Source organism: Panthera pardus, unplaced genomic scaffold (assembly GCF_024362965.1).
Source record: "Panthera pardus isolate Hobbes unplaced genomic scaffold, ASM2436296v1 HiC_scaffold_15, whole genome shotgun sequence".
Taxonomy (NCBI): Eukaryota; Metazoa; Chordata; class Mammalia; order Carnivora; family Felidae; genus Panthera; species Panthera pardus.
In genome coordinates this window covers 3,317,233-3,330,817 of record NW_026526710.1, presented here as the reverse complement: position 1 = coordinate 3,330,817, position 13,585 = coordinate 3,317,233, and the positions used below count along the sequence as shown (strand labels likewise).

At 42.7% G+C, this 13,585-nt stretch overlaps 1 protein-coding gene across 4 annotated transcripts; it reads left to right on the top strand.

Annotated features, from left to right (window-relative positions):
- Positions 1-316: 316 nt before the first annotated feature.
- GPN3 (GPN-loop GTPase 3) lies at positions 317-13,541 on the top strand. 4 transcript variants are annotated; one of them, XM_019467482.2, is made up of 9 exons: positions 420-669; positions 3,849-3,957; positions 6,920-6,991; positions 8,696-8,863; positions 10,101-10,225; positions 10,927-11,042; positions 11,162-11,258; positions 12,223-12,351; positions 12,913-13,541. In XM_019467482.2, exons 1-9 carry the CDS (start codon positions 448-450, stop codon positions 12,973-12,975), a joined length of 1,101 nt encoding a protein of 366 aa, XP_019323027.2. In that variant the 5' UTR covers positions 420-447; the 3' UTR covers positions 12,976-13,541. The 4 variants fall into 4 exon arrangements, with proteins under 4 accessions (XP_019323030.2, XP_019323027.2, XP_019323029.1 ...); XM_019467486.2 differs by lacking the exon at positions 420-669 and adding an exon at positions 778-1,145; XM_019467485.2 differs by lacking the exons at positions 12,223-12,351; positions 12,913-13,541 and adding an exon at positions 12,119-12,193 and having other exon boundaries at positions 317-669.
- The last annotated feature ends 44 nt before the right edge of the window (positions 13,542-13,585 follow it).

Here is a 13,585-nt window from a genome sequence, read left to right as displayed (position 1 = left end):
ACACTGCCCGAATAGCTTCGGGAGAGCGGGGAGGGCAGATGCGCGACGCAGGAGTTAAATTGGGGGAGGGGCAGGAGTTCTTTAGTTGATCGCGCGCTTGCACGTTTGCATCTTTTTTGTGGAAGGGATCAGTCACGAGAAGGAAATATACATGTCCCCTAAAACAGGAGGTGCCTTGCACCTTAGTATTCCAGACCCTTTCTTTACAAATTTGAAAATCTTGAGAGTCACCATATAGGTCAAACCTCGGTACACAAACCAAGGACCAAAGCCCCAAACTCAGCGATGCTGAGTGTGGTCCGTTAACCGTTATCACCAAGGCAACCAAGCGTCTCGAGCCTACCAACCGCCTATTTCCGTCAACTACTTCTGCGCACACGCGAACCGCCCTCCCGCCCTCCCCGAAGTTTCGTGAGAACGCGTTTCACACGAGATGTGACCTGCGGGATGCTCCGTAGTCGGGGATGTAGCAGAGCGGAAGGTACCGAAGGACTTTGGATTGCGATTGGTTCGCAAATCGTGTTCCCGGAATTCAGTCAGCGCCGCGCGAAGGCTGAAGGGAGCGGGGCGGTGGGACCTTGTGTCGAGCCGCCAGCAGCACCCGGGACTTGGAGTGCCGGTATGCCTCGGTATGCGCAGCTGGTCATGGGCCCGGCAGGCAGCGGGAAGGTGAGCATTTGGCGGGAGAAGAAGAGAAAAGTCCGAGCTCGTGGGAGGCAGGGAGGTTCTGGTCCTGACGGCGGGACCGGCGCATGCGTTTACTGGGGACCCTGGGCAGCTCGCCTCTGCAGTCTGTGCTTCAGTGCTCTTTTTGTTGTGGTTTTGAAGGTGGAGTAACTAACGATGGTTGCTAATGTTTATAATGTGCCTGTACCCCAGATACTGCGTTTAAACACTGTGCGAGAAGTCCTATTCTCATTTTACAGAAAACGAGACACAGAAAGGTTAAGTTCTTTGCCCAGGATCACACAGCTAGTAAGTAAGTGACGGCTGGAATTTGAATCGTTTTGTGTAACTCCACAATCCCGCCCTCTCGCGCTCATAGAAGGTTCAAGTGTGGTCTCATCAATCACTGTTTCTTAGAGGTTGAGACGTGGACTTCTGGTATTTGAGGCGCTTTTAGGAGGTACATGGACCTAACATTAGTGAATATTGAATCATGTATTGAGAACGTTACTCCCTTTTCAATTCTCTTTCAGTTTGCATTGAGGTGAAATTGGCAGTTTGGTGCTTGTGTATCTAACACTTCTTTAATCCCCAGGTCTCTTCCGTGGTCGGATCTTAGAGCTTTTGACAGACATTTGTATTTAGCTAGAACAAATAGACCTTTAAAGGTACCTTTTAAGGTACCTTTAATTTTAGGGTTAATTTAATTTTACGGTTACCTTCATGTTATGATAAATATACCTGGCTTCCTGTTTACAATAGAGATTATTTTTTTTTCTTGTAAGCAAGTATTAGCAGAGTGATATGAGGGTCATTCAGATATTGCAGAAATGGTGAAGATACTGGTCAAATAACAGGAATGTGAAAAGCTCTGGAGTCTGGAAGTCTTGTCTGTCTTCAATCTTGAAGACACTATTCTCAGGCTTGACCTCTTCTGGGTGCAGGAGATCTACATGTGACTGTAATATAGCCCTTGCCTACCCAGTGCCTGTAGTCTATTTGGGAAGACTGATAGGTGTCTTGTTAATTAAAATATAGTGTGATGCATGGAGAGGGCCTCCTGTTAGAGAGAATGGTATGTGAAAAGTCACTGAGGAGAAAGGTTAATAGAAGTTATCTTCTATATTCCAGATCAATTTTCTTTTCTTTTTCTTTTCTTTAACTTTTTTAACGTGTATTCATTTTTGAGAGAGACAAAGAGAGACAGAGCATGAGCACAGGAGGGGCAGAGAGCAAGGGAGACACAGAATCCGAAATAGGCTCCAGGCTCCGAGCTGTCAGCACAGAGCCTGATGCGGGGCTCGAACTCACAAACCGTGAGACCATGACCTGAGCTGAAGTCGGACGCTTAACTGACTGAGCCACCCAGGTGCCCCAGATGAATTTTCTGACTGTGTTAGACAAGTACCTTTCTCTAAATTTTTGATGCCTGCTATCCAAAGTACTCACTGAGCATGTTCTTTTTGCCAGGCACTGTTCTGGGCCCCGGGGGTTGTATCGTGAATAAAACACACATACACAAACATACACACATTTCTGCCCTTGTATAGTTTATATCTGAACATAGTAAGTCAGCCAATTAGAAACAATTATCAAGCATTTATTATGTATCAGGTGCCATGCTAGTTTCTGGGCTTGTAAAACTGAATAAGACACATCCTTGCCCTTTTTTTTTTCTTTCTTTCTTTTCTTTTTTCTTCTTTTTTTCAATTTTAGAGAGTGCACAAGTGGGAGAGAGGGACAGAGAGAGAGGGGAAAAAATCTCAGAGAGAGAGAGAGAGAGGAAAAAAAAATCTCAAGCAGGGTCCACACTGGGCATGGAGCCTGACACAGGGCTCAATCCCACAACCCTGGGATCACCACCGGAGCCGAAATCGAGAGTCATATACTCGACCGAGTCACCCAGGCGCCCCAACACATCCCTGCCCTTAAATAGAGAGTAGGAAAGACAGACAAGTAGCCTAGAGATTTTAACATAGTGTGTTAAGGATTACATGAGGGATAAAGAATTCTCTAAACCAAAAGTTGCAAACTGATAGCCTATCTCTAGGCTATTTATTGACCTCAGTGTGCTCTCATCTTGAAATATTCTTCCCCTGGCTGGTAAGCACATTCACATCACTTGGCTCAAACATTCCCCCCCCCCCTCAGGGACATCATCCCTGACCACCCTACCTAAATCTTTGTTTGGACTGTAATCATCCTGGTAAGGATATTGTGTGTTACATAGACATTGTGTGTGCTGTGTGGTATGATCAGAAATCTTCTTTTTAAATTCCACTTTTTGCATGTTAGAGCAGCAGGGAGCCTTAGTGATCGTAGAGGCCATCCCAGTTAAAAGATTAGAAAACTGAGCAGGGGGGCACCTGGCTGGTTCATTCCGCACAGCATGCATCTCTTGATCTCAGGGTTATAAATTCAAGCCCCATGTTGGGTGTAGAGATTACTTAAAGTCTTAAGGGGCGCCTGGGTGGCTTAGTCGGTTAAGCGTCCAACTCTTGTTCTTCGCTCGGGTTATGATCTCGCAGTTCATGAATTCGAGCCCTGCATATGGCTCTGTGCTAATGGTGTGGAGCCTGCTTGGGATTCTGTTTCTCCTCTCTGCCCCCGCCCCTCTCAAAAAATAAATAGGGGCACTTGGGTGACTCAGTCGGTTAAGTGTCTGACCTTGGCTCAGGTCATGCTCTCATGGTTCGTGGATTTGTGCCCCATGTTGGGCTCTCTGCTGACAGCTTGGAGCCTGGAGCCTGCTTCAGATTCTGTGACTCCCTCTCTCTCTGCTCCTCCCCCACTCATGCTCTGTTTCTGTCTCAAAAATGAATAAAGGTTAAAAAAAAGTTTTTAAATTAAATAAACAAACAAACATAAAACCTTAAAAAAAAAAAAGAAGAAGAAGGGAAGGGAGGGAGGAAGGAAGGAAGGAAACAAATGAGCAAAGTAGAGAAGCAATTTCCCTAAAGTTATGCATGAGTCCCAGCCAGGTCTGGATCCGCAGCCCAGTCTGGTGTCCCTGACTCCCAGCCCAGTACCTTTCCTGTTTTCAGTCAGATTTTTGGTCAATAAAGGCATAGTTTTACCCTTAGTGGATACTAACCAAGGGATATGGAGAGTCCTCCTGGGGGTGTAGGGGGCTGTACTACTCTGCCTGTTGCTTTGACCCCTCATGCCTTGTGACATTACAGAGCACCTACTGTGCCACCATGGTCCAGCACTGTGAAGCCCTCAATCGATCTGTCCAAGTTGTGAACCTAGATCCTGCAGCAGAACACTTCAACTATTCCGTGATGGCTGGTGAGTCCTCAGCAGGGCCTTCCCCCTCCTTCAGGAAAAATAAGGGGGTGGAGAAACCATAAGTGCAGGCTGCTTGGCACAAAAGCTGAAATTTTTAATTACTACAGTTTCCTTCCCTGTTTTATAGTGAACAGCATGAGGCTGAATGTCATTTGTGACATCCACTCATGTGGACATAGGTGACAGTATCCTTTCCTGGTCTTTGGTTTAAGAATTAAGTGAGTAGACTCCTCCCTTGTCACACTTCCCTTCTGTCCCTTTCATGCTTAGTCCTGCTGTGGTGAATCAGGTTTACCGCTGATCATAGTATAAGTAAGCAGCCTGTTTTGTTTTTTAAAATTCTTTTAATTTATTCATTCAGTTGAGCACATGCTTTATAAACATTGCAGATTGTCCTAAGGATTGCAAATAGGCTGATGAGAGGGAATAAGTGGGGAAGTTGATTTAGGAAGGGTAGTCGGGGAAAAGTCTCAGGAAGGGAGATTTGGACCCAGACCTGATGATGATAGTAATGTGCTCACCAAGCAGGGGAGATGCCTTCCAAGATGAGGGAATGTCAGGGCAATAAACAGCCTAGAGACAGGAAGGGGTTTGGTGTGTTCCAGAAAAAGCAAGTATGTCAATGAGCTGGAACATAATGAGTGAAGCAAAGAAGTGCCAGTAGGACATGAGAAGTTTGGGTTTTATCCTGTGTTCTTAGTCCGTTTGAGCTGCCTTAACAAAACCCCACAGGCAGGGCAGCTTATAAACAACAGAAATGTGTTTCTCATGGTTCTGGAGGCTGGAAGTCCAAGATCAGGATGCCAGCAGAGTCAGGTTCTGGTCAAAGACATCTTCTAGGTGGCAGACTGCTGACTCCCATGTCCTCATATTATGGAAGGGGACAAGGGACCTCTCTGGGGCCTCTTTTATTAGAGCACTAATCCCATTCATGAGACACCATCCTCATAACCCAGGTGCCTCCCAAAGGCTCCAGCTCCTAATATTATCACCTTGGGCATTAGGTATTCAACATAGGAATTTCAAGGGGACACAAACATTCAATCTATAGTACCTGTCAGCAGTAGAATACCATTGGAGGGTTTAAAGCAGAGGAGGGGATTGACATCCGATATACTTTTTTTTTTTAAAGAAATACAGTCATCTTTTTTTTTTTTTTTTTTAAGTTTATTTATTAATTTTGAGACAGAGAGCAAGCACAAGTGGGGAGGGGGGCAGAGAGAGAATCCCAAGCAGGCTCTGCACAGTCAGCCCCAACAAGGGGCTTGAACTCATGCTTGGACTCATGACTGTGAGGTCATGACCTGAGCCAAAATCAAGAGTTGGATGCTTAACTCACCGAGCCACCCAGGTGCCCCAATATACATTTTTAAAGATAATGACTCCCAGATGAAAAACAGAGATTCTAGGGGTCAGGAGTAGCAGGTACTAGCAGTATGGCTCTTGAAAATGTCTAGGTGGCTTGGACTAGTGTGGTTATGGTACAGATGGAAAGAAGTAGATGGATTTGGTATCTACTTTGCAAATGGAATTAGCATTCTGTGGGAGAGTGAACCCGAAGGGTGTAAGAAAGGGAGGAATCATCAAGGGTGACTCTTAGATCTCTGACTTGAGTGTCCTGAATTGCTGAAGAGAGCATGTGGTACCATTTACCAGGAAGGAGGACAAGTCTGTTTAGGTTAGGGCAGTTCTCTTTGCACTTACTAAGCTGGAGATGTCTGACATATCTAAGAGGCAGCGTCAGGGAACCAATTGGATATAATAGTCTGGGACTCTGGGACAGGGTCTGGCCTAGAGATATAAGTTGGCAAATCAGCAGCATATAGACAGAACATAAACCTCCAGGCCTGGATGAGATCATCTCAGGAGGAAGTATGGTGAGAGAAGAGAACCCAAGGCCAAGCCTTGAAGTTGTCTGATCTTCAGAAGTCTGGTGGAGGCAGTGGAGTCAGTGAGATAGGAAAGCCAGAAAAATGTTGTATCACAGAAGCCAGGAGGAGAGACAGTTTCAAGAAAGAGCTTGTGCTTGGTGATGTTCTTGATGGTTAGGAGTTCATGTAAGATGAGGACAGAAGTGGGTGTTAGACGTGGGGACATGGAAGTGGTTGGTGGTAACTGTGCCTAGAAGTTTCAGCAGAGCGGTTTGAAGAGTGGCCCGGAGGTGATGCAGTGACGCAGACAGGAGACAAAGTTTCACTGTGAAAGGAGCAGAGAAGTGGGATGAGAACTGGAGGGGATAGGAGGATCAAGGGAGGTTTCCTTTTAACCTTGGAGATGCTAACTGGAACACTGGGTCGGACTTGATTGCTGAAGAGAACGATCCAGTAGAAAAAGAAACTGAAAATGCCAGACGGTGGGAATAACTTCACAAGTGAGAAAGGGAGGGGGAAATCCCAAACAGGTGGAGGGTTTTGCCTTCACTAGGAGTGGGGGGCTTTTTTTTTTTTTAAAGAAATTTTTAAGAAATAGAATCAACATGGGGCTCAAACTTAGTAACACCGCAATCAAGAATTGCATGCTCCGCTGACTGAACCACCAGGTGTCCCTGGAGTGGGGTGCTTCTTCCTTGCAAGCAGAGGGAAGGCAGGGTGGAAGGCACCATGTAATAGTGGTGGTGGGAATATGGGAAATTCTCTTTGGTTGGCTTCTGATTTCTGTTAATGATATTTGTGCCATCAGGACGTTAGAGTGGCTGGAAGTGGGTGTGAGTGGGGTGGAGGAGGCAGGTTGAATAGTCATCTTCCTTGAAAAAACATCATTGCATTGCTTTGGGATTGTTTCATTGCACCCAACAAAAAGCACTCAAGCCAGCTTATATAAAAGGATTATTTAGAATGAATAAGGGAATCTCTTACAAAACCCAAGAGGAAGGCTTTATGAGAGACTAGAACCCAAAACACAAAAACTAACAGAAACTAAAGCCGGCTTTCTGTCTTTCTCTGCCTTTTTCTCTCTCTTACAGACCAGCTTTCTCCGCTTCAGGTGGCCCAGCAAAGTGCCTCCAACTTCAGGTTCACATCCCTTTCTGGTCCAGGTGTCTTAATGACTGACTTGTGTCCTTTTATTTATTTATTTATTTTTAATTAAAAAATTTTTTTTTAATTTATTTATTTTTGAGAGATAGAACACGAATGGAGGAGGGGCAGAGAGAGAGAGAGAGAGACACAGAATCTGAAGCAGGCTGTAAGCTCTGAGCTGTCAGCACAGAGAGCAACCCATGAACTGCGAGATCATGACCTGAGCCAAAGTCGAATGCTTAACTGACTGAGCCACCCAGGCACCCCTTGAGTCATCCTTTTAGAAGACCTATTTCATTGTCTCAACTTGGGTCAGATGTTTATCCCCTTGATAGGGAGAGGAAGTGCATAGGAAGATATTATCCATATAAACATGGCTATGAGTGAGGCATTTCTCTGTGAACAGAGATTATAGTTTTGTTTGGTTTTGTTTTTTAATGTTTATTTATTTTGGGGAGAGAGAGACAGAACGTGAGCAGGGGAGGGGCAGAGAGAGAGACACAGAATCCAAAACAGGCTCCAGGCTCTGAGCTGTCAGCACAGAGCCTGACACAGGGCTCAAACTCAGGATCATGACCTAGTCCGAAGATGGACGCCTAACCGACTTAGCCACCCAGGTGCCCCCAGAGATTGTAGGTTTGAGCACAAACATAAAAAACCTGTGGTAGAAAGTTATAAGGAATAAATTTCCAAAATTAGTAGTAGAGAAGAACTATACATATACCAGAATTTTTAAGCTCCCGCTATAGGTGATTTAGCTACATTATCCCATGGAGTCTTCATCCTTCTACCCCAGCATATATGATTTGTCCGCCATTTTATAAATAAAGAAAGTGAGATGCAGAGAGGTTACATAGCTTCCCTGAGGTCATGATGTTAAGAAATAGCAGTTGGTTTTCTTGGTTTGGTTTTGTTGTACTTGTTTTAGAGTAAGTAGTATATATTCACATGGTTCAAAATGCAAAAGGTACAAAGAGTAAGTATACAGGAAAACGTCTCCCTCCCAGCTCTGTGTCTCATTAATCAGCTCCCCTACCTGGAGGCATCCAGTGTTGCCAGTTTCTAGGATGGTTTTCCGTATAGAGTCTGTGCATATAAAATCAAATATGTGTATTATTATGTATATAGTGAATCTTTGTCTTTTTGTTGTTGTTGTTGACACATATGATGGCATTTTTACACAGAATTCTGTACCTTAAACTTTTCACTTGAAGGTATACCTGGGAGGGCCGCCTAGGTGGCTCATTCGGTTAAACGTCCAACTTCAGCTTAGGTCATGATCTCGTGGTCTGCAGGTTGGAGCCCCACATCGGGCTCTGTGCTGACAGCTGGGAGCCTAGGGCCTGCTTCAGATTCTGTGTCTCCCTCTCGATCTGTCTCTCTGTCTCTGTGTCCATCCTCGCGCTCTCTCTCTCTCTCTCTCTCTCTCTAAAATAAACGTTAAAAAATAAAAATAAAAAAGTAGACCTGGAAGATTGTATCACATGCATACTTAAAAGAACTTCTCCTTTTTATGGCTACATAGGATTCCATTATCTGGCTATATAGTAATTTATTTAATTAGTTCCCACAAATACTGCTACTTGATCAGAAGTGAATAATCATGTACAGGAATAGTTTCATATATGTGATTTTTTTATATAATTATTAACTCTCACTAGTGAGGATAACAATTTTTGAATGGATGTTCTTATATTCTGGGCCCTGTCTATCTTTTGCAGACATTCGAGAGCTGATCGAGGTGGATGATGTCATGGAGGATGACTGTCTGCGGTTTGGTCCCAATGGAGGATTGGTATTTTGCATGGAATACTTTGCCAATAATTTTGACTGGCTAGAGAACTGTCTTGGCCACGTAGAGGATGACTATATCCTTTTTGACTGTCCAGGTAAGTCTACAATTTGAACATGACCTTTTCCTTGAAGTTGTGCTGGCTCTATCCTCAGTGAGAAAAAGTGGACTGAGCCTTTGTAGCTCTAAACCATATTGCAGTGAAGTACAAAGCTCTTATTCATTGACACTAACTCATTCATGAGTTTACTGAGGGTTTACTTTGTGTGCTGGGAATACCATACAGAGCCAGGAAGCCATGGCCTTTGCTCTCACGGAGCCCTCAGTCAAGTGGAAGTGCTAAACAGAATGAACAAAATCACCCAAATTATTATTTAATATTCATTTTTGGTAGGTTCTCCACAGGAGTAGTACAGACCCCCACATAGCAAGATTAGGAGTCTTCTGATCAAGTGGCCCGTAAGCTGGGCTGTGAGGTGAAGGTGAGGGAAACCATGGTCCAGGCAGAGGGCACAGCATGCCAAAAGCCTTGAGACAGGAAAAAGTGAGATGGGTTTGGGGCACTGAGAAGGCCAGTGTGGCTGGAGTACTGAAAACCCAGGGAAATGTCATGAGGTGAAGCTGATGGGGGACACATAATCACACACAACTTCTTAAGCCAAATTGTGAATTTTATTTTATTTTACTTTTAATGCTTATTTATTTTGAAAGAGAGAGAAAGAGACAACGAGCTGGGGAGGGGCAGGAGGTGGGGGGGACAGAGGATCCAAAGCGGGCTCTGTGCTGACAGCAGAGAGCCCAATGTGGGGCTCAAACCCACAAACCGTGAGATCACGACCCGAGCCAAAGTTGGATGCTTAACCAACTGAGCCATCCAGGCGCCCCTATTTTTTTTAATATTTATTTATTTATTTAGAGAGAGAGAGAGCGAGCAAGCACGTGCAGGAGAGAGGCAGAGAGAGAATCCCAGGCAGGCTCCCGACATGGGGCTAAATCTCACGAACCATTAGATCATGACCCAAGCCAAAAATCAAGAGTCAGGTGTTTGACTGAGCCACCAAGCTGCCCCAAAATTGTGAATTTTAGACTTGAGTCTAACCTAGATGTGATCATTTGTGCCCTCACGTTATTTTCCCTTGCTTTTAATTGAACCTACAGAAAAGTGTATATATCCCAAGCATACAGCTTGATGAATATTCCCAAACAACACACACCTTTGTAGCACTTGCTTTTGATTCCCTTTATTAACCATTTTTAGAAAATTTTTTTTCACGTAATTTAATGAGTTCACATATTTCCTGTTTATAATAGTCTTGTTATTATTCTTCATGTAGGTCAGATTGAGCTGTATACACACCTGCCTGTGATGAAACAACTGGTCCAGCAGCTGGAACAGTGGGAGTTCCGAGTCTGTGGAGTTTTTCTCGTTGACTCTCAGTTCATGGTGGAGTCATTCAAGGTTTAGATCAATCATACCGATTTTTTAGTCATGGGTATATACAGGTGACAGTCTTCTTTAATCACTGTGTGATTCTGGACATTTCAAAACGGTATTCCAGAATTATTTAGTATCCCTTATTCAGTTATTATAATGATGTATTTTTAAGTCAAAATATGATATCATATAGATTTGGGGGAACTACTTACCAAGAAAAATAAAGCAAGTGCATAGTTTATAAGTCTATTTTTGATTCTCTGAGGGCCTTTGGTCTAGCTTATGAACTGTATTTCCCATTAATCGCTCTTAAGGAATATTCGATGAAAAGAAGTTAAACATCTAGATTGAGGTTTGTGATCACTGTAAATTTTTTTTTTAAGATTTTATATTTAAGTAATTCCTACACCCATGTGGGGCTTGAACTTACAGCCCCAAGATCAAGAGTTGTGTGCTCAGATGACCAAGCCAGCCGGACTTGGTAATTTACAATTGTAATTTACGATCACTGTAAATTAAATCTGCCTCTTTCTTCTTTATTCTCACCTTTGGAAACCAACGGTCAACCATCTGATGAATGGACTGTCTTTTCTTTAGGATTAGCATTTCTTTTACTTAGGCCAGTTTTGTTCCATTGAGGAGTAAAAGCCTCTCTTTTATGCAGAGACCAGCAAATTTTATTGGCAACAATTAATTTATCTTCCCTTTTCTGTTTCCTCCTTCAGTTCATCTCTGGCATCTTGGCAGCCCTGAGTGCCATGATCTCTCTAGAAATTCCACAAGTTAACATCATGACAAAAATGGATCTGCTGAGCAAGAAAGCTAAAAAGGAAATTGAAAAGTGAGTTCACTTCTTCCATTATCATCAGATTTTAATTGCAGAGATGTGACATTCTGTCAGTCTACAAAACGTTCCTGATTTATTCTTCGTTTTATTCATCATTTTTCTCTCCTTCGAAGGTTTCTAGATCCAGACATGTATTCTTTATTAGACGATTCTGCAAGTGACTTAAGAAGCAAAAAATTCAAAAAATTGACTAAAGCTATATGTGGACTGGTAAGCTTTCAAGTTTTGTTTTCTTTTTTTTTTAAGTTTATTTATTTTGAGAGAGAGGAGAGAGAGAACCAGTGGGGAGGGACAGAGAGAGGGGGATACAGAGGATCTGAAGCTGGCTCTGTGCTCACAGCAGAGATCCCGATGCGGGGCTTGAACTCACAAACCAGTGACATTATGACCTGAGCCTAAATCGAGAGTCAGATGCTTAGCCCACTGAGCCACCCAGGCTCTCATCAAGTTTGTTTTTTTTTTTTTTAAAAACCCGACCATAACCTGACCATAACCTGGTTAGCTGTTTACCCATAGCTAGTCAGTGGCCACTATTACAGGAAGCAGAGTCCAACCCTATTCTTTGCAAAAGGGAGGAAGGTAGGGGCAGGCTGTGGCCAGTCTGTAGCTTAAATTATTTACTTTCTTACTTACTTACTTACTTATTTATGAGAGCACACGTGTATGCACACATGGGGAGGGGCAGAGGGAGAGAGAGAATCTTAAGCAGGTCCCACACCCAGCACATAGCCTGATACAGGGATCATGACCTGAGCCGAAATCAAGAGTCAGACACTTAACCAGCTGAGCCACCCAGGCACCCCTCAGAAGTTTAATTTAGAAGTAGTTATTGGCAGTAGCTGATAAGTTAACTGATGTGTCTACTATTCTAAGCTTTCTGGGGAGGTCAGAACTGTCTGTGCCCTTTTGAAATTCCTGGTGGTTGTTGAATTCAGATAAATGCGTATGAAACAGTAAGTGTCTAGTTAAATAGTAAGTTAATGAGTATCCGGGAGGTCAGAGGCCAGAAAAATCAATGATGATTTGCTGTTGTTCTGTGTCTGTCCCTCCTCCCCCCCTTCCACATGCAGATGTTTTAAATCGGAAGTATAAATGGTTATAAACGAAAATGTAAGTTGAAAGTTAAGTCTTGTACAGCTTCAGAATGACCCTTTCTGAAATTCCCAACTTATAGATTGATGACTACAGCATGGTTCGATTTTTACCTTATGATCAGTCAGATGAAGAAAGCATGAACATTGTGTTACAGCATATTGATTTTGCCATTCAGTATGGAGAAGACTTAGAATTCAAAGAACCAAAGGTAATTTTGATTATTGGCTTTTGGTATCAATGTTTGCCAGCACTCAGTGGCCTCTTAACATATTCCCAGCAACTCCTTAAATTTTGTCTTAGCAGCAGTGGTAATCTGGGCTTTTCTGGGAGATCTCTGAAATTGACATCTTTGCTCAACAAGCAGTATCAGTTCTACTCCCTGTTATTGAGGCTACAGTATTATTAAGTTTCTTTGTTCTCAGGGCGTGGGGGCATGTGCAGAGAGGAGATGAAATCCAATTGAACTTGGGCTCCCCTCACATGTCACTGGGAAGCCTGGTGGTAGTCATCATAGGCCACTATCTCAGCAAAGTAGCTGAGAATCGGCAGGTGTAAACTCAAGTGAGAAGTGCTTCCAATGAGATACAGGCACTTTGATTTACCACTTAGCTGGAAAAATTCTATCACTCATGCCTTTTGTCACTGTAAAATACACCTAAAATGCAGTTGGGCATTATCTCCTGGTAGGGCATTACCTGAAAAATACGTAAGCACATACTAGGTCTACCTTAGGGGAAATGAATATTTTCTATTTTGTTCTTTGTGTCAGGAACATGAAGATGAGTCGTCTTCTATGTTTGATGAATATTTTCAAGGACACCAGAATGAATGAAGAATTTTTAAAATAGTAACCATATACGTGAAGCACTGTGGCTGAACCAGTAAGACATTGTTCCCTTCAAAGGATGCAGTACTAGAAAGCTACTTATTTTAATGAAAAAAATAATACTTGGCTCTTTAGCAGCAGCATGCCTGAATCAAGTTCTAGTTATTCTTCAATGGCTGGTGTTTCAGGTGGAATCTTTTAGTATCATTTTAACAGCATCAATTTAGATTTTAAATGTTGAAGTTGAAATGAATGCACATAGACTTGTATATAGTATGAATGAATGAGCACTTGTGGTACATTTAGGACCCAGTCTACTTTTATTTCTACTGTTGGGTTTTTGTTATTTTTGAAAGGTTTTTTTTTTTTGGAAAGGCAGGGATTATTGTAATAAAACATATGTATGTGTGTCCAAAGGAAAAAAATCTAGAAGGATATAGTTAAGACCCATTGCTTACCTATATCTCTGAGTTTTCCTACTTTGAAAATGTATCATTTGTGTAATTAAAAAATGAAAAGTAACTTTTAAAATATATATGTATGTATATAAATAAAATAAATAGAAAATAGCACTAACCTTTCATTACACTCTTGTTTTCCAGTCAGAATTTGAAAT

Coding starts and splice junctions, on each gene's coding strand:
- GPN3 (XM_019467482.2), top strand. CDS start 448: ATGCTCCGTAGTCGGGGATGTAGCAGAGCGGAAGGTACCGAAGGACTT. Junction 6,992..8,695: donor CACATCCCTTTCTGGTCCAG/GTGTCTTAATGA, acceptor TATCTTTTGCAG/ACATTCGAGAGCTGATCGAG. Junction 11,259..12,222: donor CTAAAGCTATATGTGGACTG/GTAAGCTTTCAA, acceptor CCCAACTTATAG/ATTGATGACTACAGCATGGT.